The 23230-nt window shown below is 44.4% G+C and overlaps 1 protein-coding gene across 1 annotated transcript; it reads right to left on the bottom strand.

The window, feature by feature from the left end:
- Positions 1-236: 236 nt before the first annotated feature.
- On the bottom strand, positions 237-21375 carry CAPN14 (calpain 14). The gene is given in 20 exon segments (XM_010139702.1): positions 237-263; positions 546-601; positions 1279-1395; positions 2520-2598; positions 2707-2775; positions 3182-3246; positions 4958-5015; positions 6627-6689; positions 7514-7550; positions 8036-8241; positions 10931-11106; positions 11793-11956; positions 12588-12662; positions 13915-14000; positions 15301-15366; positions 16071-16245; positions 17314-17450; positions 18087-18205; positions 19142-19211; positions 21148-21375. Coding segments are annotated over 20 exon segments (2073 nt in total).
- Between the last annotated feature and the right edge of the window lie 1855 nt (positions 21376-23230).

The following is a 23230-nucleotide window of genomic DNA, read 5'->3' as shown; positions in this document are numbered from 1 at the left end:
GGCATCCAGCAGTCTCTTCTCAGAAGGGTTGTCTGAAGTGAAATAGGACTCGAAATAAATACATTCATTAGTAAAACTTCAGTTGACCAAGTCTGTAGTTACTGGGTCAAGTCTGCTTGAGGGGAGGCACATGGCAGGGCTGAGCCCAGAGTGTCCAGTGTGCACAGCAAGTCGATAGAAAGCAGCCTTCCTCATCCTGGTACAGGCCTGGTTGTCCCCTCCTCTACAGTGTTGCTTCAGGAATACAGAGTCATCATCATCCACTGTAAAACAATGGGGAAAGAGAGTTGAACTCATCCATCCCTGTGAGAGCTCTGCAATACTCACAACTGAACTGGGCTATGGGGCACAGGAAATCTTCTGTCTCCAGAAGGAGCAGAAACCGTAATAAAGCAGAAGACTTAGAAGCCTGATGCTCCTTGTTGATTCTAACCTACTCGGTATGTGATCAGGTAAGGATACCTTTTTTAATGCTATAGAACAAAACATGCAGTGGTGCTTGCAATGAAGGAGCCACCATTTGACAGTCAGGGACTGGGCTTTACCTCAGATTCACGAAGATATATTCCTTTGCCATCTTGTGTTAAGTTGCGAAAGGCCTCTGCGAAAGAAATAAGTGAGAAGCATTAACTGTTAGCCAAGAGACTGACACCAGCCAAGGCACTCTGTCTCCGAGGAAAACTTCAAAGGCAGAGTTTGTAGGCTATTCACAAGTGCACATGAGCTCCTCTGTTTTTTTGCTGGAAGATCCCTGAGGATTGGGACACAGGGAGCAGCTGAAGTGTCAGGTATTTTGCTGTCTGTCCATCCAGCTGTGAAACCTCAGAATGCCGGTGGTCCTAACCCCACCCACTACAGTTTTGAGAAATGTGTGAAGTGTCTACAGCACAGGCTCACTGAGTATTAGCTGTCTTATCACAACTGCAGTCCCTCCAAAGGTATATTTCAAGGCTCTCTTCATCCTGGAAAATGAGCAGTCTCAATCTGTCATTTGCCTACCTCCTCCTACAGATGGCTGGTGCAAACCTGCAGGCAGCTAAATCACTCTGATATGTACAGCCTCAATGTCTGTAGAAAGTGACTGGTGGAAAGGTAAAGAGAGAGGGCTTGATTTACTCTATATTTGTGCCTTGCTATAAATTGATTACTCTTGGTCTATTTAGAAACCCAATCCTTCTAATTTTGACCTTGCCACTGCCACCTGGAGCAGCGTCAGAAGGGCCAGGGCTTAGCTGGGCAGCTCAGCTTGCCTGGCCAGCCACGTAATGCCAGCCTCACCTCCCATGATCTCCACTCGAAGCATGAAGCACACAAAGCTCTCAAAGCTGATCTTCAAGTCAGGGTCACCATATCTGATTGCCATCAAATTACAGACTTCATTGCTGAGTGAAATGCCTTCATTAAAGTGGAAAAAGAGGAAAAGAAAGAAAACAGTGAGATGGCAACTCCCACACATCTGCGAGCACATACAACTGAGTGGTCTTCAGTCCTTCTCCAGCAGCTTGGTTTTTCAAACCTCCCCTAAGAGAATCAGATATTTGCCAGCCCAAACCAGACCATTACATGGAGATGGCTTCTCCAAACTTAAAATGATTCAGATATGATCCCCTATACTCACAGTCCTGCCAGAGCTGGAATAAAATACATCCTTTGCCCATGGGGTATGAGGGTAATAACAGCAGCTGTGTTTTAAGTGCAATATTCCACAAGACAGTAGGAAAGGAGGTGAAAAAGAAAATCCAGAGGAAGCACATACAGGAAGAATCAGTCCTAATGTCAAGCAGCATTTGCAAGGAATAAAAGTATTTTCTGTTCATGGCCTGGGATTTTAGTTTGCTTTAGCAGAGGTCTGCCTGGGTTTCTCACTGTGTGTTCATTGACTCAGACGAACTGGGTCAACCACATACCAAAAAAAGGAGTGATAGTTAAGCTGTAAACATGCAAAAGTAGCTACAAGACTGAGCCCCCACTCAAAAGCCCAGTAACAACAACAGAGTCCAGTATTTGGACCCATATGTATCGTCTTCCATTTCTACAAGCAGCTTCAGGCATTATACTAGTGAAGTCTGGCACCTGTATTGCCTCTGAGCGAGTCCCACAATTCCAGGCTCAGTCCACGAGCTGTTGTCTTCAACACAGGCAGCAATTTAATGTGAGCTAGATTGGCCTCCTGCATGAATTCCACACAATCCCACGCAGTCTTTTAAAATTAAATTAGCAGTGAACAGAAGGGATTTAAAAACTGAGTCTAAAATAGACAGACACTTCTGTTTCAGAGAACTATCACTGTGAGACCACACTGGGGCAAAGATTAAGCAGGTCATCCTACAGCAAAATAATTCTCAGGCGTGTTTCCCAGATAAAGAGGGAAGCAAAGATGGTTAAGACCATGCAGCCTATGATATTTTCCACTCCTTCTGGGCTCTACCTACAATTCTCAAGATGTTTTCCAGCCCTGGGCTTTTTCCAGCCTTTATGAGGAAGAGGATGATACTTGCCAAGATGCGGTGTGGGCTCACCTGTCTCCTGTACAGCTGCATGCATTTCCACAAGGTCGAGCTTTCCTGATCTGTTAGTGTCTCTTTTCTGGAAAACTTCCTGGGGGAACAGGGAGGGGATAATAGTATTTTTAAACAAAACATGGTGGCACCAAAGGGATGGTGTGGAGGGAGGTATTGTAAGGGGGCACAGAAATTATCAGTATACCAGATAGAAAAGCAGCCTTTTCCATAGGAGTCTGAATTCCTGGATACTCAGTGTGCCAGTGGCATTCAGCTTCATGGGAGAATTAAGGTCAAAACATCTCCATTAAACACATCATATAAAAACCCCCACCAAACAACCAAAAACCTCATAACTACTCTAACACTCACACAGTTACAATGTGAGGATAATGATTTCTTAGCCCACAACCCTATTTATAGCCTTGATCCTCCTCCCACTAAAGTCAATGGAAACCTGGTGGCTGATTTCAGAGGCAGCAGGAACCAACCCTTTCCCAAATACATTTTTCCAAATCCACTCTGTCACAGCTGAACTGCTATTATGGAGGGTGAGGAGTTCAATAAACAGGGCCACGTTCTGGTGGTAAAGCAATCGCAGTAACACCCAGTCTGCCCTAAGAAATAATGCTCTAGTGAAGTCAAATATGAGTCAGAAGTATCACTCATGACAAGGATACATCCAGGAGCGCCAAGATACCCTGGCAGGCATCCAGACTGAAATTTAGGTGAAAACTCTGGAAATCTGGAGAGGAATTAGAAAGAAGAAAAAAAAAAAAGAGAGAGAGAGAGAAAAGAGAGAAAAAAAATTTCTCACAAAATTCCCTCTCACTTGAGAGGGCTCAAGGCCCCAAAGTCTTTGTGAAACTTTACACCCACTTGAGAACGCGTATCATTTGTGATGATAAAAATATGAGGCAACAGGATGGATTCTACTAGTCTCAGAAAATCCAATATGAGCTCCCTGCAGGCATGTAATACAGAATGAAATATGGTGCACTATCTCCAGCTATTAGAGAAAATGGAAGGAAAAGGACATTCAAAGCTGTAATCCCAAACAGAATTTACTGCGTGACCTTGAGCAAAGTCACTTGACCTGAAGAGCTTTGGGGAGCAGCACTGCAGATTAATTGAAATCCTTGTGCTAAGCATCTCTCTTTTACAGACACACTGCCAGCTCTGTTAATATAATTAAAAGTACAGGCATCGCTGAAAACACGATGCTGCATCAAAGCTTAGCATTCCCTGTTCATACATAAGCTACATGAAGAGTAACAGACATAGATTCTAATCTCATTGCAAATCATGATTATAGATTGTCTGTAGAATTCCACTGAGCAAGGGACAGAACCATAATAACTCACCAATCCCTTCTCTGAAGAAAGTGAAGATGGCTTAATCTTGTAATAGCCCTGTTTAGTAAATATGCATTAAGTAAAGTTTTTAAATTAATGTCTTAAAATTGATCACTCATGAAGAATAAAGGCTTCTCACAGAGAAGACAGTGCCTGGTGGGTCACTGTGCAAAGACAGAACAGCTATCTTTGTCCATCTTTGTAGAAAAGGGAACAACGTCAAATTCAGCTTAAGCAGAAAAGACATCACATCAGTCTTTTGTTCATCTGCTTTGTTGCCTGTAATGGCTGGATGGTGTATTTTCTCTGTCACACGCCAGTTGTTACCAGTGAAGAAACTAAGAAGGAAAACTGGATTCATCATTGTACCCGTAGCTTCATTGTTGTTGTTCTGAGAAAATAACCACCCCAATACCTCGCTGCTGTCTGTGTCTCATTGTTTATAACTAGGGACCAAATTATGAGCGTGTGGATTGTTCTGGGCTGCCGCGGATGCCACAGTGTTCACAGAAGTGACAGCCTCAGGGCTCACCTGGTTCTCACATGCATGAGTTACACAGGCTACTCCACCCCAGCTCCCAAACACAGAGCAAGGAACAGCCCCTGCATGCACAGCAGGGAAGAGTAAATAGGAATAGCAGGCATGAGTCAGGCACATCAAGGCAAAGACAAGACCACTCCACCACGTAACTGCCTACAGACCAGGCCAACTTTCTACACCTTCTAGCGGTGGCACTGCTGAGGCAGTGGCAATGGCACAGGCTGAAATAAGATACAGTTTCAGAACGAAGGCTGAGGTTAAGCTGGATTTAGAGGTCAAATTCAGTCTGCATCCACGCACAGTACCTATGCCTGCTCTTTACCCTCATTCTTCAAATTGTTGAAATTCAAACCAGATTAGCTTTGCTAATAAAATTTCTACCATGTTGATCCACACCTCAGCAAATTCTTTCTCTCTGGAAATCTAACATGGTATCAGAAGACTCAGTTCAGTCAGATTCAAGCCAGTTTCTCTTCTCACAATTCAAGAAATAGATAAAGGAGCTGAGGCTTTTCTCCAAGAGGGTTTATTTTACAGAAATGTTATTTCTCAGCACTTACTTCTCCAAGATATATTATTCAGGATCCTCTGAAGCTGAACAGCATTTATTTCAGGATTCTGTGGTATGGAAGAGAATTTTTATTTTATTTTTTTAAGTATTAAATCACTTTTCTCCCTCTTTTGTTTTCTCAGCATGTCCCATCTTCATTCTCTGCTTTTCTGGCCCCTCTCCAACCACTGTTAAAATCAATAGGAAAGACTCCCTTTGAATATGACAAGATTCTCAGCCTGCAAGAGCTGCAGTCTGCTCTGGGCTATGTTCTCAGGGCTCCACACAGATCAATGCAGTAATGCAGATTTACACTGCGTGAGGATCCAAACCGTTAACCTTTCAGCCCTGGGTGTCACCTGTCCCATCAAGCACACTGTCAAGAGACCTCCTTCAAATATTTCTCATTTATCATTTAAAAAAAAGATGGAAATTTTGGAATACTTTCTCCCCAAACTTTTCAAAGCAGAGATTTCCCCTCCTCCTTGTTATACTAAAGTTTACAGTTTTTTTAGAAACTGTGACATTTATTTGTTTGGAGGATTTTTTAAACATCACTCTTTGAAAATACGAGCCTGTTTTCAGATCATTGAAGCATACCAGGGTAATGCATTAAGAAATGGCAGTACTGCTAGCCTCTGTGCGTAGCTGGGACCTCCCGACAGCAAAGGACCAGCACCTTGCAATAGGTGGCAATTTCTGAAAGCCACAACATTCTCAAAATCAAAACCTTAAACAAGTGGCAAAAAGTAAAATCATGGCTTTTGTAAGAGCTTCCATCAAATACTGCTATCAAAAGCGCAAACGTGGTTTTGCGAAGCTGTGTTTGCCGAATACAGGGTATGCTACTAAATAAAAGCAACCGCCTTTCCTGAAAGGTGAAACATCCCTTACCATCGTTAGTGGGATCCCTGAAGGCCAATTTGATTTCATGTCTGGCCAGAGAGATCATTAATAAGAATCTTTCACATTAAGCATCATATTTCAGTGGGAAAATCAGTGAAAAAAAGGAGGTGGGACACCTGATACCTACTTCACCTCTCAAAGCAAGTTAGCTGCCATTAAACTGTGATGAAGGATGTACAAGACAAGTGTCACCATTTCAGGGGTGTTCTGATAATAGGCGATTAATAGGTGACTTTCCCCAGTGAGTGTAAGAACACCCTAAAGGGTATGATGGATCGACAGAGCCCACCACTTTGTCCCAATATAGGCAATTGGAATTAATGTTTGGGGAGAGCACGTGACCCTGCTCAACTTCTGAGGTCCATTCTCCTGTTTTTCTGGCACCCACGCCTGTTGGTAAAGGGATCTCAGATGGTACATCCCTGCCTATCCTTTAGCACCTGTTTACGGACCTGCTGCCCATCAGTTTGCTAGTACATTTTGAGCCTGTTAATACTGTCACATCCACAGTGTCCTGTGGCATTCAGTTTCAGGCATTCACACCCTGTTGTACAGAAGTGTACCTGTCTCAGTGCCTACGCCTTGCTAAGCTTCACACTCAAATCCATTGCATAGAATCAGCACTGTACACACAGCCCAACCTCCAGTAGCCCCTCGCTGTTGCTTGTACTTCCATGATCAGACCTCCCTTGAACATCCACATGCTTTTACTTTCACAGAGCTACACAACAGCTCTGGAGGAGTTTACTCTGGCAGCTCATGCACACGCTTACCTGTTCAAAATGCCTTGTGAAGAAATCCTCCCAAATCTTGCCTTCATACCTGTCAACAATTTCCTTTAAGATATTTAAAAGAAAACAATGGTAATCATTAACTCAAGGAAGAAAAACATCACCATCCAAGACAGTTACTAAAGATGCTTTCGAGAACATCTCATTCCCTGCCCTTCACCTTCTCTCCACCACTGCAATCATTCCTACATCACTAATGCAGCCTGCTGCTAAGACAGCTCTCCACCTCATAAAGATGCTATTTCTTGGAAAGAAATACTTGGATGACACTCCCCCTGCCAAGATGTGCAACACTAAAGGATGGGGCTCAGTCCATGCCAAGAAGAGAGAGAAATGTCTTTGTCCTCTTTTATAAAGGGTGATACAAGATATGAAAGAAGGAATGGGAAGGGAACAGACTATGCTATGAACTCCCTGGCACAAGTTGCAGATGTTCACGCACTGCCATTGAGATCAGTTATTTTGGAAATAATGACTGCTGCATGGAACTGTAGTGCTCAGGTTCCGAGATTTGTTCAAAACTGTCAAGGCATGAAAGGAGTGGGGAGAAGTGCAAGAATGGACTAGGAATCTCCAAGAAGCCATGAACAGGAAAGACTGCAGAGCAAGTAAGATGGTGTCACTAAAAGGAGTTTGCAAAAAGGCAGCTAACAAAGGTGTCTGAAACTTTGCCCTTCTCCCACATTTGGCTGCATCTGCCCACATGGTCAAAGGGACTCTGCCTGTAATCCCAAGCTGCCCTTTCAAAAGTGCTGCCACATAAGCACTCACATTCTCACTCAGCATCTCGACAGGGCAGAGCAACAGGAAAAACCCAACACGCAGAGCTGAAGAACAAACCACAGACCTCCCACTCCCCTCATACTCACCTTAGAGAGGGTGAAACTGGTGTTCCCACCCATTTCCCTGGAGATGCAAAAAAAAGCAGACACGTTAAGGAGATATCCCAGAGTTGTGTGTTTGTCTCATCACAGGTGGCATTCCACCATCCCCAGAGAGAGCCCCAACCCACTGTTGCAGTGTTACAGTTTTTTCCCTAGCGTTACAGCTACAGTAAGGGAAGCCCTCATGTCCGTACAGCATCCCAGTGGCCGCTGGCGTTTCAAGTTTCCAAAGCACCATTTCTGCACAACCAAGCATCCTAGCATCATCACCATCAGGGCTTCCTGGCAAACCGATGGTGCATTAAAAACCATTGTCCTTCTCGACAGTCTCAAACACGAGCATGCATGCTTTTGTGGGCCTACCTCAACATTTCTTGAAAGGATAAGGCCAAAAGAAGTGCTTCAGCCCCTGAGAATCCCTAAGGTCTTTATGCTGCCCCCGATAGACTAGAAAGACCAGACCATCCCAGAGAATTAGGTCCTGGCAGAGGGGCAGCAGCATCTCACCAAAGAACATGCTTCCTGGAGAAGACCCGCAGGATGAATTCAGACTCCTGCTGAGGCTCCAGGGTGGATGGGACAATCACATAGGCACCAGGCTGCAGGTGGAAGTCATGAGTCACTTCTCGCTCATCCAGGAAGACCTGGTGCTTGTTCACAGGCTGATGTCGGGTAAAGAAAGCTGGGGGCAGCTTTCTGTTGGTTTCCTGGTACTGTTAGGGGAAGAAACAAAAGAGAAATGTGTTCTCCACCAGCTGAACAAATGGACAAAAGGCACATGGAGAATTCACAAGAGCCTGCCTTCACACTTCAGATGTTTTAACAGCACAAGCAGATAACAGAGCCCACAGGACTCGGTCTTCTCCCAGGACGTGGTGGTTCTCACTATGCACCGCCCCTGCCCAATATTAGCATGACAAAGAACAGCGCTTCCCACAAAAGGTATTTGCAAGGCAGAGTAGCAAGGACTGGGGAGAAGTGGCTCCTGTCAAAGTGGCTACAAAGTCATTGTATGACAATGTCATTTCTATACTGGCAGAAACGACTGCAGGCAGAAACTGCTCTTCACTAGCCAGAACACCAGGTACCATGCACTTTGTCCCCAGCTTGTCCTTTGCGCTAGAGATCTGGTAGCAGAGGATTTTTCAGAGCACCTGTGATCTGAGCATACTGCAGGGGCAACCTAATCCCTAGCCCTAACTCCGTGTGCATGTCCTTGATCTGCCTGGCACTCTTGGCTATTGCAGATGTTTTGCTCTACAGGCACTTTTCTGTAATAGGAGGATGGATAAAGTGTTGATCCAGGCAACACTGAACTCATTTGTAATGCCACTGAGTGCCCAGTACATAAGCCAAATAAATAATCCCACTAGCTAAAACCACTGTCACCTTCTGATCTTGGCTGTTCCTCAAAAACATTTAGCCATTTTACTCGGCAGCCTCATAGTGGAGATGCTATTCCTCTTCCTTTGCCAATATTTTTCTTACTAATAGAGCAATCTTTCTTCTGAAGGGTTCAGGGTTACTCCTTCTCATGCCCCTTATGTTAAATTCCAAGTTTTTATATTCCAGTCAATACTTTGTTGACTGTAGGTCCAATACCTTAGATGCTCTCAGCTTGCCATCTCTCTGTATTGATCTTGGCGACTGCTACAAATCTGAAATTAAAGTCCTGGCTGCCACCATTCCCCCGCAGGTGCAGCACAGCAGTGTGCTAGGGCCACCCTCAGACCCTCTCTACCAGGAAGTTTAACTCACTTGTAACCCTGATAACATCCTGGCATTTAAGTCAGGAAAGAGTAGCAGCTTTCCTCATGGTTACCATGCTGGAAATACAGTAACTGGGACCATAACTGTGCTGCCCCCACCACAAACCCAGACTAGTTCCTTGACAGCCCAAATTCAAAATGACTCTCATTTAAGAGGTGTTCTGAGAGGTAACAGAGTGAAGGATAGACCCTTTCAAGATAAAAAGAGCTAAACCTTCCCCTGTTTAAAATAGCCTTTTGAGGTCAGGGCCAAAATTGGGACTTCCATCAGGCTTTAACTTCCAGGGCCCTTACTCAGATCCCAAAGGCTCCTTGCTCAAGAAAATACTAGAAATACAGCTGACCTGAAGAAGCGGAAAACACCTTCAGCATCAGTTCCAGAGCATGTCCAGACAGGAAGGAACGTGAGCTCCCTGTGAAATTCCTGACTTGCATGGGTCACAGGCCCTGTTCCCACAATCATCCCAAGACCAGGAGGCAGCAGAAAGGTGGCTCTGGCTCCCCTGAGAGCTGTAGTGAGTCCAGCTTAGACAGAGCCAGGAACTGAGGCACTATCCCACAATTGCAGCAGGGACAAAGTGCTGATCAGATAAACTCCGGTGCCACTTCTAATACCTTTGAAGATCCAGTGCAGAAGCTGAACAACCCATGCCCCCTTTCAAGGCCACTGAGCCCTCCTGCTGGAGCTGCTTTTCAGAAGAGTCAATGGATAGCTCTGCATTAATAGTGACTTACTGTGGTGCCTCACTGAACTCAAATAACACTGTTACCAGCTGCCAGCCAAGGAACAATGGCAAACACAACACTTTCAGTGTTGTCATAACTGCTGCACCAGTCCGGGTCCCCAGTAAACAGCCAGCAGTAGTGACATGGGACTCACCTGTAGGTCAACCTGCAGGAAGAAAAGAAACAGAGCATCTGTCAGACAGGGACCTCTGGGTCTCACACAACAGCCATATCACTGCTGCAAAGCAGCTACATATCCAGCTGGAATCTCTGCCTTCAGAAACCTCAGCCTCTCCACCTGAAAATCCTTCCCCACAGCCAATACTCCATAACTGTGCAAAGTCACAGCAGCAACAGGAGCTGTGCTGCTGATCAGGGGAGGAGAGTGGCTCTGCAAGGCAATCACATAGGCAGAGAACTGAGGTGTGGGCGAGGGAACTCTCGCTCCTTGCAGTGGTATCCACTTGCCACTGGATACACAGGGAAGTGGCAGTATTCACGCATGGGCAGCTGCCACATCATACCAGGAGTACTTCTCAAGCACAATTTTGCCATGGTTGGAAATAACCTGAGGGCAGTGCTCTCTCTGCCCCAAAGTAAGGGGACTCTGGGCACTCTCTCGCAATCTTGCACGTACTCTCAAAGCAGGTAAAATAAAAGCCCACTGTGTTCCAAACCAAGAGGCACTTCTCACTGCTCTGCAGGCTGACACACAACATGCTGGAGATGCAGAAAGTGGGGCACAGAGCCTGAAAAAGCCTAGCCCTGTCGTGTGAGAAGACTGGGCACGTGAAAGGAGAAAAGAAAACACATCACGCTGCACACAACAGAACTCTTGGTCTGCAAAGCTCTACAATTTACAGGGGCAGGAAGTTTTCCTGTTTGGTGAAAGCAAGAAAGGCAAAACAGTTCTTCATACCCTGTAGACTGAAAATCCAATGAAGAGGTGAGGAGCTCTGTTCCGGTGTTTGCTGCTGTGTTTCTGCATGAGAGATATAACCACATTGCAGGAACCCAGATTTCTCTTACTGTCTTCAACTGGTAAAACATTCAACCAGTACTGAGGGTTCATCCAAAAGGTGCCTAAGCAAAACAATAAAACCAGTCTGAAGTCATTTTCCATCACGGAATTGGTTGCGTACTTCCCACATGATGACTAGCATCAGACCAGATAGGCTGCAGGTTGTCTGGACCTCCAGACCCCACAGGGATTTGATCTTAGGGTGCAGTTTACAAGTTTAGCAGTGCAACCACTATGCAAGACAGGAGGAAAGCCCAGGATCAACACTTCCGCTCACCTACAACTGAGAGATTATTTTGTTCATAAATGCATCACTATTCCTTTGTCATCTCTGTGTATATGGGCTAGATGACTTCAGACCCCACCTGCTCTGCTTCCAGAAGGGCTGAGCCTCTGCATTTCCCATTCACTTTACTTAAAACACTACTCCTTCGAGGTTCTGAGGATGTAAATTTTAACAGACAAGTTTAATGCCCCAAGGATCTTGGCATCGGCAACTGATCCTAGGATCCTGCAGCTCATTTCATGCCCTAATCAGCCCACTGCCCTATGTTTGCTAGTGATGCAGCTTCTGTGATAGCAGAAGCCAGTCAAAGTCCTTCAGCTGCTTATTTCTGATGTTTGTGTGGAGAATTAAGCAAGAGGAGCATATTTCTGAAGTCAGCTTTGTGTTAACAGGTAAAAGGTGCTGGTAACTGAGTCATCAGAGCAATGTTACCCCAGAGTCATCCAAAAGATCGCTCCTCACCATTACAGAATCCCAGGCTTCCTCCTGCTGTACTTCCTTTCACCCATCTCCCACTCTTCAGGGAGTACATCCACTTCTTCCCATCTTCCTGGCTCATCAAGTCTGGAGTTAATTTACAGATCATCAGATCTACAAAATGTATCTTAAAATCTCGCAGAGACATCCTGGGAAAAGAGTGCCAAGAGACATCTTGTCAGCAGTTTAGTTTAGTCCATATGGCTCATAAAAAGAAAAGGAAAGGAAGCAGGGAACTTCGAAGCCACACCATTCTGCGTTACATATGGTAATGCTCATATTTTATTAGGCAGTAAAGAAGAGAGCGTCTGCTCCAACAGCAGCATCTAGCAGTAACAAAAGCACGACTAAAATTCCAGCAATGAATAGCGGCACCGAGATTAAAATAGTATTGCCACCAAAGTGAAATGGCACGGGTGACAACATTGCCACCGCGTGGCGGAAGCTGCGCAAAACCCCAAACAAACAAGGCAAGCAAGAGCTTCCCAAAGCTTTCTTAGAACTAAAAGGCAGGGCCAGAGCTCCTGAAAGCTGCCTGTGTCTCCGGCAGCCCTGGGAGACCTGGCAGCATCCTGCACTCCTGTCACTGAAGAGCTATGCATCTCCTCCGTGTCGGCACAGCTACTGCTTCTCACATCGTCAAGCAGAGAGCAAGAGTGCAAACACATGTTATAACATGGGTCATATATGTCTTGACCTAAGTGGCACTGTGCTGCTTCACCTCCAGACGCAGCCCCAGAGCTACCAGCAGAAAGGAGAGAGAGGAAACAGTGCCATTACCAGAATTCTCCATCCTCTTTCTTTTTCCTCAGCAAAATCTTCTCCTTCGGGCTCAGCAGCTCCCATTTGTAAGAGCTGAGGGCAAAACCATGAAGTGACTAACCAAATACGGCCTCAAATTTAAGGCAGAATACACAGCTTTCCTCTATAGAAAGAGGCAAAATTCCCATCCCCACATATCTCCACATTTATCCCACACTACACACAGCTCCCCTATATCTTCAGCCACAGGACACTCTCCACAAGCACTCTGAGTCCCATGAGATGTAGTTTTCTCCAGCAGAAGCCAGAAATGCTCCATTTCCATCAGCCAGCCCATTCACTTGCACATGCAGCTTCCAAGTACTTAAAATACAAAAATCTAGACCTGTTTTGTTGGTTAATTTTCTGTCAAAGGAGACATAATGGGAAGAGTGGTTGGCATAATGAATGAATGACTAGGACAGCACAAGAGGCAGCTGGGAGTTGTTTAAAAGGCAGGCCTACAGCATGTTACTCATTACGCTGTTCAACAGCAACAGCTGGTATGTTGTCATTATGTGACAGACACGCATCAGAGAAGTTACCGCTCTGCAGACAAGGTGAAAGTCACTCACACTCCCAACACTTTCCTGTGCTCTTCCCTCCTCCCTGCTCTGAAGACTCAACAAACAGGGGCTGTGCAGGAATGAAGTGAAGCTTGGGTGGAAGGAATATGCTCCATTTCAAAGAGGAACAGGACGCAAGTCTAGAGCTGCCTGTGGTCTAGAATACAAAACATTGTCTTTCATGGATCTTAATCAAAAAAATTCAGGCAGATGCAAATATAGGGCCTAGCTGCTTCCTCTGATCTCATACCCAACTGTATTTCCCCAAAGAGCCAGGATGGAGGACTCCTTTGCAGCCACCCAACTTCAACACTTGGCAGTCCCTGGAGAACTTTGCAGAGACCCTGTTGTGATGAAGGGCTGTGTGCCCTGAAACATGCTGTTCATTTAGAGCCTCCTGCCCAGCTGTCTGTCACTTTGCATGCCATCCAGATCACAGCAACGTGGCCAGCATTTGATGATCATATTACGTTTCCCTGGCATTCAGTGAATGGAAAAGCAGAACTGAGCTTGTGAAGCTGTGTATATGAAGTGAGGGCAACTCCGTGAATCCAAACTATTTCTCTGCTGGAGAAAATACAAATCTATCGAGTCATTGCTTTGACACCAGAGGCTCTGTGCAAGCAACTGTTACTCAATGCCACTCTCAGCACTAAGTCATGCCTGAAGATGGCAGCATCTTTCCTCCAAGAAACCTTTTCTCACGCTCAGCAGCAGACCTTCCCTTTCCTTAAACTCACCTGTCACTCCAGTCCCCTTTCCATTCAATTTTTCCCCATGGATTTCTCAGTCTCACTAGGTTTTCTGGTCCATATTGACAGGTCACCTGCAGAAAACAGTAACACTCTGCTCACCTAGGTCTCAGAAGTTCTCATCTGGTTTATATCACTGTATTATGTTGGGTATTAACAAAGATTTTGCTTGTTCTCATGATAAAAATCTATGAACATGCAAACCTGAATGAGGGTACAAAGTGATCAAGATGCTTTACCTTATCTTCTATAACTGAAGCCAGAGACCTCACAGATTCCTAATTTGAAGGCAGGACTGTACTACCAAGAAAACTAAGCCCTAGTCCAGTGCAATGGCACAGCACAATGCAGCCCATGGGGTGACCACACAGATTAGCTGAACTGGGATGTCATGGTGGGAGAAGAAGGAGCCAGGCCGACTAGGGGCTTTGTTGGCAGCAGAGCAGCTGACTTCACGTCAGCTCCACATGCTTGGTCAGACCCTGACTCCTGGCTGGCTCTTCATCCCATGAGAGCAGCCAAACTGACAGACATGTCGTTCTTAATGCCCAAACCTCCATAAAACCCTCCTGCTGTGTGTGGGAGACACAGGCATGCATCACCCAGCTCACAGTATCTCTTCCAGCTTTCCTAGTACGTCTTGCTACAGGTACTGAATGTGCTTTCACCCACATCTATATCACATGTCCAAACACCCACAAAGTCCTTTACCATCCTTGTCAACCTCCTTTTGAGGCTGGACAAGACAGTTATCCAACAATGCAAGCAGAGAAAGCTTGAGATTTCTCCCAGTCTTTGGGACCTGTTATTTTACTGTCCCTAACCTCTAGTCAAATATCTTCAGCAGATCAGTGGTATCCACCTGGTACTCTCTGCACAGGAGCCCAAGTTGGATTCCCTTACTTTAGCCTTGACTCACATTTTTTTTTCATCTGCAGTTTTTCATGTTTTGGCCCTTGTATTCAATTATCTTTAGTTCTCTATGGCCTCTCGTCTGACTTCAGAGGAAAGATTTTTACCCCTCATAGGTTTCAGCGCATCCTCCCAGCCTCCCCAAAGACCAGTCCTTTAGTCCTTAGCAGTTAAGATGCTTTTGCAGGTGATGCTTTCAGCAGAGCCCTGTGAATCACTTCTACCCTTAGCGATACGCTGGTCTAAAACCATTGTCCTTTACATCAAGGTCAGGACACTGAAAGGGACACGCTTGAAAGTGAATCTTTACAAGGCACGCCATCTCTTTTAAAGCCTTAGACTAAGAGAAGAGCATTGAGGGAGATGCTGTAGTTGCCCTGATGGAGTGTTGAACCTATGACTCCAATAAGAATCGCTGACATCCAAACAAACTCGGACCCAGGACTTTAGGGCTAGTCTTACCTTTCTAATACCGGTTACTGTGTAGGCATGGCCAGCAACAAGCCCATTCTTCAGGATCTTTGTTGCCTGTATACATGGAAAACAAACAGAAGGAAAATAAGCCTTTCAATCTATCCCTACTTACATGGCAAACTCATACCAATACCAGAGACCTGTACATGCATAAGCATCGACTCTCATAGCAAATCATTTGAACTGGGAAAAAAAAATTAAGTCTAAGCTCCTAACAGCCAAAATTTGCAGTATGTTTGGAATTGCAAGGTTAATTGGGAAGGTCCCTTCCTAAATTGTAGATCTTTGGCTAGATATTATCTCACTTTTTTAAAGTTCAGGAGGTTAGGTTTTAGTTTTCAGAATAGCAGGGCCTCCCAATAGCTGAAGTGTTAGCATAAGGCTCGGAAGGCAAGATTTGAACTTATGTTCTGAACCACACACCTCTTTTTTTTGCTATAAGGTTATCCTGTGAGCCTGTGCCTCACTGTTCCATCTGTAAAAATGGCAAATTCATTGAACAAAAATGGGAAAATGCAGTAGGTCCTTATTTAATAGAGGTTCTTTGATAGATAAACTAGTTCCTAAGAGCAGAGAGTTTCCTGAGACCAGCAAAGAATTGATCCATGTGCCAACTTTAACATAACGAATGTGACTTTGACAGAAACTCATGCGTGTGCTTTGCTACTTTTTGAGTCACAGTGACTTGCTGAGCAGAGGGAAACAGATCTGGAAAGGGTTTTAGCTGTGAAGCTGTCTGATGTCATACCAAGTCTTACCCCTAAATGTGTCTGACAGCCCATGAGAGATCTGCTGTAGGTTGCTCTTGTCAGGATATCCCACAGATCAGGAGGAGCTGCTGCAAGTTTGATCCTTATATTAACACCACCCGTAAAATCCACCAAGGCTTCTGAAACTTGTCCAATCTGCAGATCCTCATATGAGCCGTAGAGTCTAGCAAAAAAGACATCAGTATGCTCTTACGGTTATAGACACAGATGGTAAGTTCAGGAAAGCTGTAACTCATGTTTATTTTAGAGGAATCTTTCTCATTTAGAAATAGAGGAATCTAGCAAATTGCCTCCAAGTTTGGCCATAGACTGAAAGGGACCCTTTACTCACTGTCATCCCTCGCTGCACATAGTGAGGATATATCCATCACATTACTTCTTTGATAACTCTGTCTTAGTGAATGTGGTCTGAATATATCACCAGACAGTGATAAGAGTGCCTTGAGAGTCACCTTGCATCTTGAGAGTTCGGTCACCCATCTGATTTTCTTCACCACTGCAGAGCAATGTTCTCTGTTCTTCCTGTCTAATGATAACTCCAAATGGAAATAACGAATTTTCTCTCCTTTGTTGTGATCTTTTTCTTATTGTTAACTAGGATTTTTTTTCTTGCTCTGCAGAGATTATTTTGGCCCAAGATTAACAAACTCCATCAGTTACACCTTGTTACTTTCTTCTTAGTCCTGATAAACCACTTTAGACTAAACACTGGAGAGAAGCCAGTGTTTTCACCATGCCACGTGACTTGTTGACTATCTCAGTTTCGGGCTCCCTAGGACAGGAACTTCTACCAAAACCAAAGTACAATTCTTCAGCAGACCCACACAGTGAAACTCATTGGAGGTTTCTCAAATTTATAACACATCAAAAGAGGCATCACCTTTGAAAATCCCTATCTGTGGCCTTCTGCTCCTCTGCAGTATTTACAAGGACAGCATCACCCTAGCCAGTACACTCCAAACAATGATAACACTCAGAGGACAACTCCCAAGGATAAGTCTGTTTTCACACGTACTCCTAAACCCTTGAATTTAAACTCAAAGGCCTGGATTGATAACAGTCACTGCTGTCTCAGATCTTACTGTGTAATAATAGAAAGATGAGAATCACTTACTACACTCCAAATGTGGCAAGGCCTAGGAGATGCATTTGTAAACAAGAACAAACTGCGTAGGCACCAACCAACATATTTTAGAGAGACTATTTGCATAACTTGGAATGAGTCACTTACTTAGCATATGCCTTCTCCAGAAGGGCTCCCCAGAACACGTTCTTATAGACCGAGGAAACAAAGACCAGCTCACCCGCCTCATTAACTGGCAGGCGATCATCAACCACCACGTCAACCCATTCACCGAAGTGCCAGAACTGTTAGACAAAAAAGAACAAGCTGGTGTTTTCCTCAGAAGGGACCTGCTCTTGAAACAACAGGAACGGCAAGAGAGCTTAGCTGTGGGCACAGAATGAGCTGCTTGTGGGGAGGGCTGCTTTGGGTCAGTGAGATATGCTGACTGACTCACCCACTGAGCCAGCTCCTCAGCCCCACCCTGCCAGAGGGGGAAAAACCATTTATCAGGTGGAAAAGAATTCAGCAGAGAAATTCAGCACAACTGGGCTTCTGGGGAAGGAGGTCCTAACTGCAGGGTAGCAGAGTTACATCAAGAGCTGGGCAAAAGGGTAGAAGGTTGGAGCAGATGTGTTCAAGTTCTGCTGACTGTTGCCATTACAAAACATGGACATTTACAAAACATTTGTCTGGATTAAAATATTGGTAGGGCACAGCTGGAGAGAATGGTCAAGCAGCGGTGTGTCCTCAGAGTATCTTGCAGTTCATCCACTGCCTGCACTGCTTTGTGGGAGGGTGATGGGCTACTCTCCAGGCTGGGATACCCTCTGGCCGCTTGCCCTGGCCAACGGGAAATTGTACAAATTATCTAAGGGTGTGACACAAAACATGACAGAGGATTTCTGATGACCTCTGGCATCCTGGGGGAGCAAATGTACCCGGAAGTGGAAAATGCCAGCATATTTCCTCTCAAAGCTCTGGTTTTGTGGCACGACTGCAGCCAAGATGTCCTGGTGGAACGTCAGGGCTTCCAGGGCCGCCAGGAACCAGCAGTTCTCTGCGCCAAGACAAATGGACACATGAAGTTGGCTGAAAAGCAAGAGTTGTCAGCCAAGTTCAGAAGCACCACCAAGATTCTAGCAGAAGAGCTGTTGTGCTGATGTCTTTACAATTACAACAAATCATACACCAAAAATGAGACAATCCAGATGTGGGCTTTACTTAACCAAACCATGATTGGTTTATAATTGTTCTCTCATGATCTCTTCATTTGGATACTGTTTGGTTAAATAAGAAATTTAGCAAGAAATAGCTCTTGACAGAAACATTCAGGTTTTTACTGATATGTGTTATTTTTCTGTTCTCTGTAAAGGCACACTATTAAAAAAACCAACAAACTTTCCCCTTTTTCTTTAAAAACATTAACTTCTCAGAAGATAAAAATAAATTCCAATGTATCCCCATGCAAGAATGTAATTAACAGAATTTAAGGGCTTAAGGCATTTAAAAATTAATTTTGGCCAGCCCCGACCACTTTTTCAGATGACAATATATCCTTTTACTTTAGGTAACATGGGCATAAAAATTATTTTTCTAACTACAAACCTGGGAAGAGAAAACACTCACACTAAGCCTTAGGTACAAAGATAGCGAAAGTCTCAGGTTTCGATGCTTCCGTGGCCAATGTTCAGTTCTCAAGCAGCAATATTTCACATTAGTAAGAGCACAGGATCACCTTCTGTGGCAGTATTAGCATGCACAGAAGAGTGTCACAGAGAGCAGTAATTTCAGCTTGTGGAGACACTTCTCAAAACCCACCTTGAACCTCGCCAGGTTTTTAGCTGTTAATGCTTGCTTCATCCACACCATGCCAAGTGAAGTGATAAGGGTATGCACACCTTCTATTTCTATGCCAAGTTTTGGACAGTCACAATTGCATACAAGATTTTATCTTGTATAATACTTGGATATTTATACAAAGGAGCTTCCTTACCCACCAATCCTTGGCAGAGGTCAAGTTGCTTTCTGTTTGCAGCATAAAATACTGGACTTCTGTGCAAATCCTGGCAAGCACACAACCAGAAAAAAATTACTGACAAGTTTCAGGCACAAATGGCTATAATGGCAGAACATAACTGCTCAAACTTTCAGCTAACCTGGATGATGTCTCCATGATTTGACTGACAATCGAGCTACAGACTAACTGATGGCTGCTACAGAAGGTCCTGTTGCTGTGACAAGAGTGGGTCCGTGAATAATTGCTCACAGAGAAATAATGTTATTTTTTTCCTCTCACAAGAGCCTCTGGGGTTAAATTAATAACCTAAGTGTCAAACTGACGTTTCACTCTAATGACCCACAAATTGCTCAAGCTAATTTTCACACTGTTGGCTTCCCCTGCAGACAGTAGCAGAGAAACAGCAAGCCCTCAGAAGGCAACTACAGTCTCTAGACACCAACCTCTATCCTTGGTGAATTTGGATGCTCAGTTTACAGGCCATCAGTCACAGATGCAAGCCACAGGCTTGCAGGCTGAATGGCAGAATCTCGGTGTTTCCTCTGCAGCACAAGGACTGAAGGATGCTCAACATCCATTCTCAGAGAGCCTTTGCTGGGCTAAGTCCGGCATATCAGAGGAAATGGCAGCCTCCTTCACGAGGTGGTTTTAGAGCAATGGACTGAGAAACAGAGGAGGTTCCAAGTCAATTCCAGTATCTCTGGGGTGGATGGACATCCGAAGGGCTTGGTAGAGGCCAGGACTCATGCTGACCTTTCCCTCCCAAATACTTCTATGTTGATATAGCTTCCTCAGCAAATCCAGCTCAGGCCCCTGAGGACTGCATTCTTCTTCCACCTGCAGACTCTGACTGAAAACAAACCATCTGTGAGACCAAACTACATATGAAGCTCTGACAACCAGGGCTGCTATTCTCTAGCCCTCCTGCTCACTTTGCAAAGGTGCCTCTACTTCCACAGTAACTTTCATGAATTCCACAGAAACTCAGCCCTTGTAAGAAATTGGTTAAATCTGACAAAATATGACAGCTAGAAAATGATTTAGCTAGAAGAAAATATCTGCTATTACCTGGCAGAATTCCCTTACAGACAGGTTAAGGAGTCAGTGCTACTAAAATTCTGAGATAATTAATTAATAAGAACAGCAGCCATTGCTAGTAACAGGGCTTATCAAACTGTGCCAGATTCCGGTCCTGGCATCCTAGACTTGTTATCTACCCATTGGTTATGAGAACTTGCATGAGAACTTGCACTGCCACAAGCCTTTGCTATCACGTCTCTTGTTGTGATGTTCAGTTTATGTGATGTTCAGTTTATTGCGATGTTTCAGTAGGATACCTGGTCTTGGAAATACGGGCACAAATAGAAAACACAGGCCCCAGAACTAAAAACAACTCACTGACTGATAGTCAATTACTGGTCGTGATAGAAGCTCAACCTTAAGAGCTGGGAAAAGACTGCTTTAAGTACAACAGACTAAACAGGCAGGAAAAAAACAGCCCAGCAAGAAGATAAGGCACCTGCCAGTGCCTGTGAAAGTAGCAGCCTCTAGTATCACAACAATATGTTGTCAAAGGCAAAGAACTGTCCAGAACTTTGGAAATCTTCTAAAAGGGCAAGATGTTGAATTTTGAAGAGAGAGATCATCGCCATGAGAACTGTCATCACAGAATCACACTGGGATCACCAGATCTGTGAGCTCCAAGGACACCATCTCCCCCCACTCCCTTTGCCTGCTCTCCCTGCCTGCTCTGAGCATTACTGGATATAAACCGAATGAGGCTGGTTATGATTTAGGGCAAGAAATGCTTCAAAGGCAGTTATGAATCTCCATATACCCCAGCATCTAATCACAGCTGAAACAAGCGTGATCTCTGGAGGCGTTAAAGCACACCTAAATTAAGAGTAGCCTACTAAAACTGTTTGCTGGCTATCAACTGTAATCATCCTCTTACATCAGAGTATTCACTGAACATCACTTACATGTGGCCTCTTCCACTGTAAATTTTGGGGTAGTTTCTTTAGCAGTGGTCCTGTTCCAATAGAGCTGATGTGAGCAGGGAAGTTGTCATCTGTGAACAGGCATTTGTTCTTCAAGCACATCTCCAGCAAGGCCTGGTAGTTCTGCTGGATAGGTGGGGTGTGTTTCTGAAAGATACTCCTGCCTAAAGGCACAGGTGACTTCTTTTTCAAGCATGGCAGAAAGGGCATGGCGATGTCCACACTAATGCCAGGATAATTTTTTCCACAGAGGATTCTGCAGGGATCTCACCCTGCACAGTTCTGCTGGAAATCCTTTTTTCTTGAGATGAGATGTGTCTTCTCCAGAAGAACTGGTCATTAAAATAAATGTAAAAAGTCAATTTAATCATGGCTTTTAAAATTTTCTCTCTAGCTAGCAAGGGTGTGTAGGGGGGGTGGCACTCCCAGGAGAAGTGGAGGACCCATCCAATTCTAATCGAGCACCTATCACGGTGTCTTCAAAGCTTTATATTCACTGTAAATCTGAATGACATCAAAATGAGTGACCCCAGTGGCTTTTCTGGGGCTTTGAAGCCATAGTCATGGCTATTCTCAGGCTCCCTTTGCACTATTTAGGCTCTCCAGGATATTTTTGTAACACGTTGCAACATGAATGACCGTCTTTATTCAATCACATTCTGGCATATGGACATTTCCCCTCCCCAAAAAAAAGAAAAATAGTGAAATAGAACAAATGCTAACAGAAAAATGGAATACATTAGGTGTTACAAAGCCATTACTCACAAGCTCCAATAGTTATTTTGCTCTTTTTGCCTCATTTTGGAGAGCATCACAATCTCACCCAAGAGATCCCATTCCATCTTGCTGATTATCACAGATTCACACATGAAATTGCATGCTGAGATACTTTTTTTTCTTGTAATGTTCAAGACAGATGTTTCTCATCCTCCCCACTGAAAACAGCAAAGAGTGATTTCACAGCCCTTTTTAAGTATTAGCAGCCATCACTATTTGCCTCAACTGGTGGGCTCCTGGGAGAAACCACAATTAAAATCTCAACAGGCGAATCACACCCATCAGTGGTAATAAGGTGATCATAATCGTAGCCTTCTCATTACTGTGTAGACTGAAAAAATTAATCGGGATAAAGTTCAATAAAGGTTTCACATGCCATAATGATCCAGTATTTGGAAGGCTTCCCTCCAGAGAAGTCTCTCTGAGACTCAAAATCACTGCCCCAGGCACCCTAGGAAACTGGTCTCAGTTAGGAACCAGTTGATTGTTACTCCCATTAAAGCTGAAGGTCACCAGCACTCCCTGTGAGAAACCATACAAGTGCAGATTGCACAGTCCTCCCACACAGAGCCCTTATTTGTTATAAAACCTCTCTGCCACTGATCCACAAGGTTTGATCCTCAAGGGCAACCAAAAGAAAATCTTCAAAATATAACCCTGGAAACAAATATTCAATTTTCTGTTGTACATTAGATATTTCAGACCAGTAAAAGGATTTAAGTGCTTAACAACTCGTCTGCTTTTTCTCCAGATGAAAAATATGGTCTCTCCCTCCAAACCTTGCCTTTTTACAGCCATTGACCTTCACAGCTTACAACAACGTGAGCAACAGACAGAGATAGATTTAAGAGAAAAATGATAGGAAGAAACCAGTCTGGAGGCCAGTTACACTTTATATAGACAGACAAAACATGTATGAAGAAGAATTTCTCATTTTGCTGCTCCCCAGGAAAAGAAGTGGTGAGCAATTGACATGCTCTGAGCTACACTGAATAGCAAATACTCCAGGCTTGATTTTTGAGTGTGCAGAGCATCCACAATGCGCGATAAAACCATTGTAACCCTTTAGCAGTTCTCACCTCAGTCTGCCATTTATTTGAAAAAGAATCAAAGTTTATAGATAGGTCTTGAAACCCAGAGGTAGTATGAAAAAAACAATGCTTTCGGAAATGGGGGTTTAAATCACCTGAATATGTAGCCTTATTTTCAAGAAACTCAGTCACCAGCCCCAGCTGTAACAGTGTGTGTCAGTGATGCAGCTACTTTGTACGTTTTGAAAACCTCCCTG

This window comes from Buceros rhinoceros, unplaced genomic scaffold (genome assembly GCF_000710305.1).
Source record: "Buceros rhinoceros silvestris isolate BGI_N320 unplaced genomic scaffold, ASM71030v1 scaffold8737, whole genome shotgun sequence".
NCBI classification, from domain to species: domain Eukaryota; kingdom Metazoa; phylum Chordata; class Aves; order Bucerotiformes; family Bucerotidae; genus Buceros; species Buceros rhinoceros.
The sequence above is the reverse complement of the archived record's forward strand: the minus strand, read 5'-3'. Positions and strand labels throughout refer to the sequence as shown.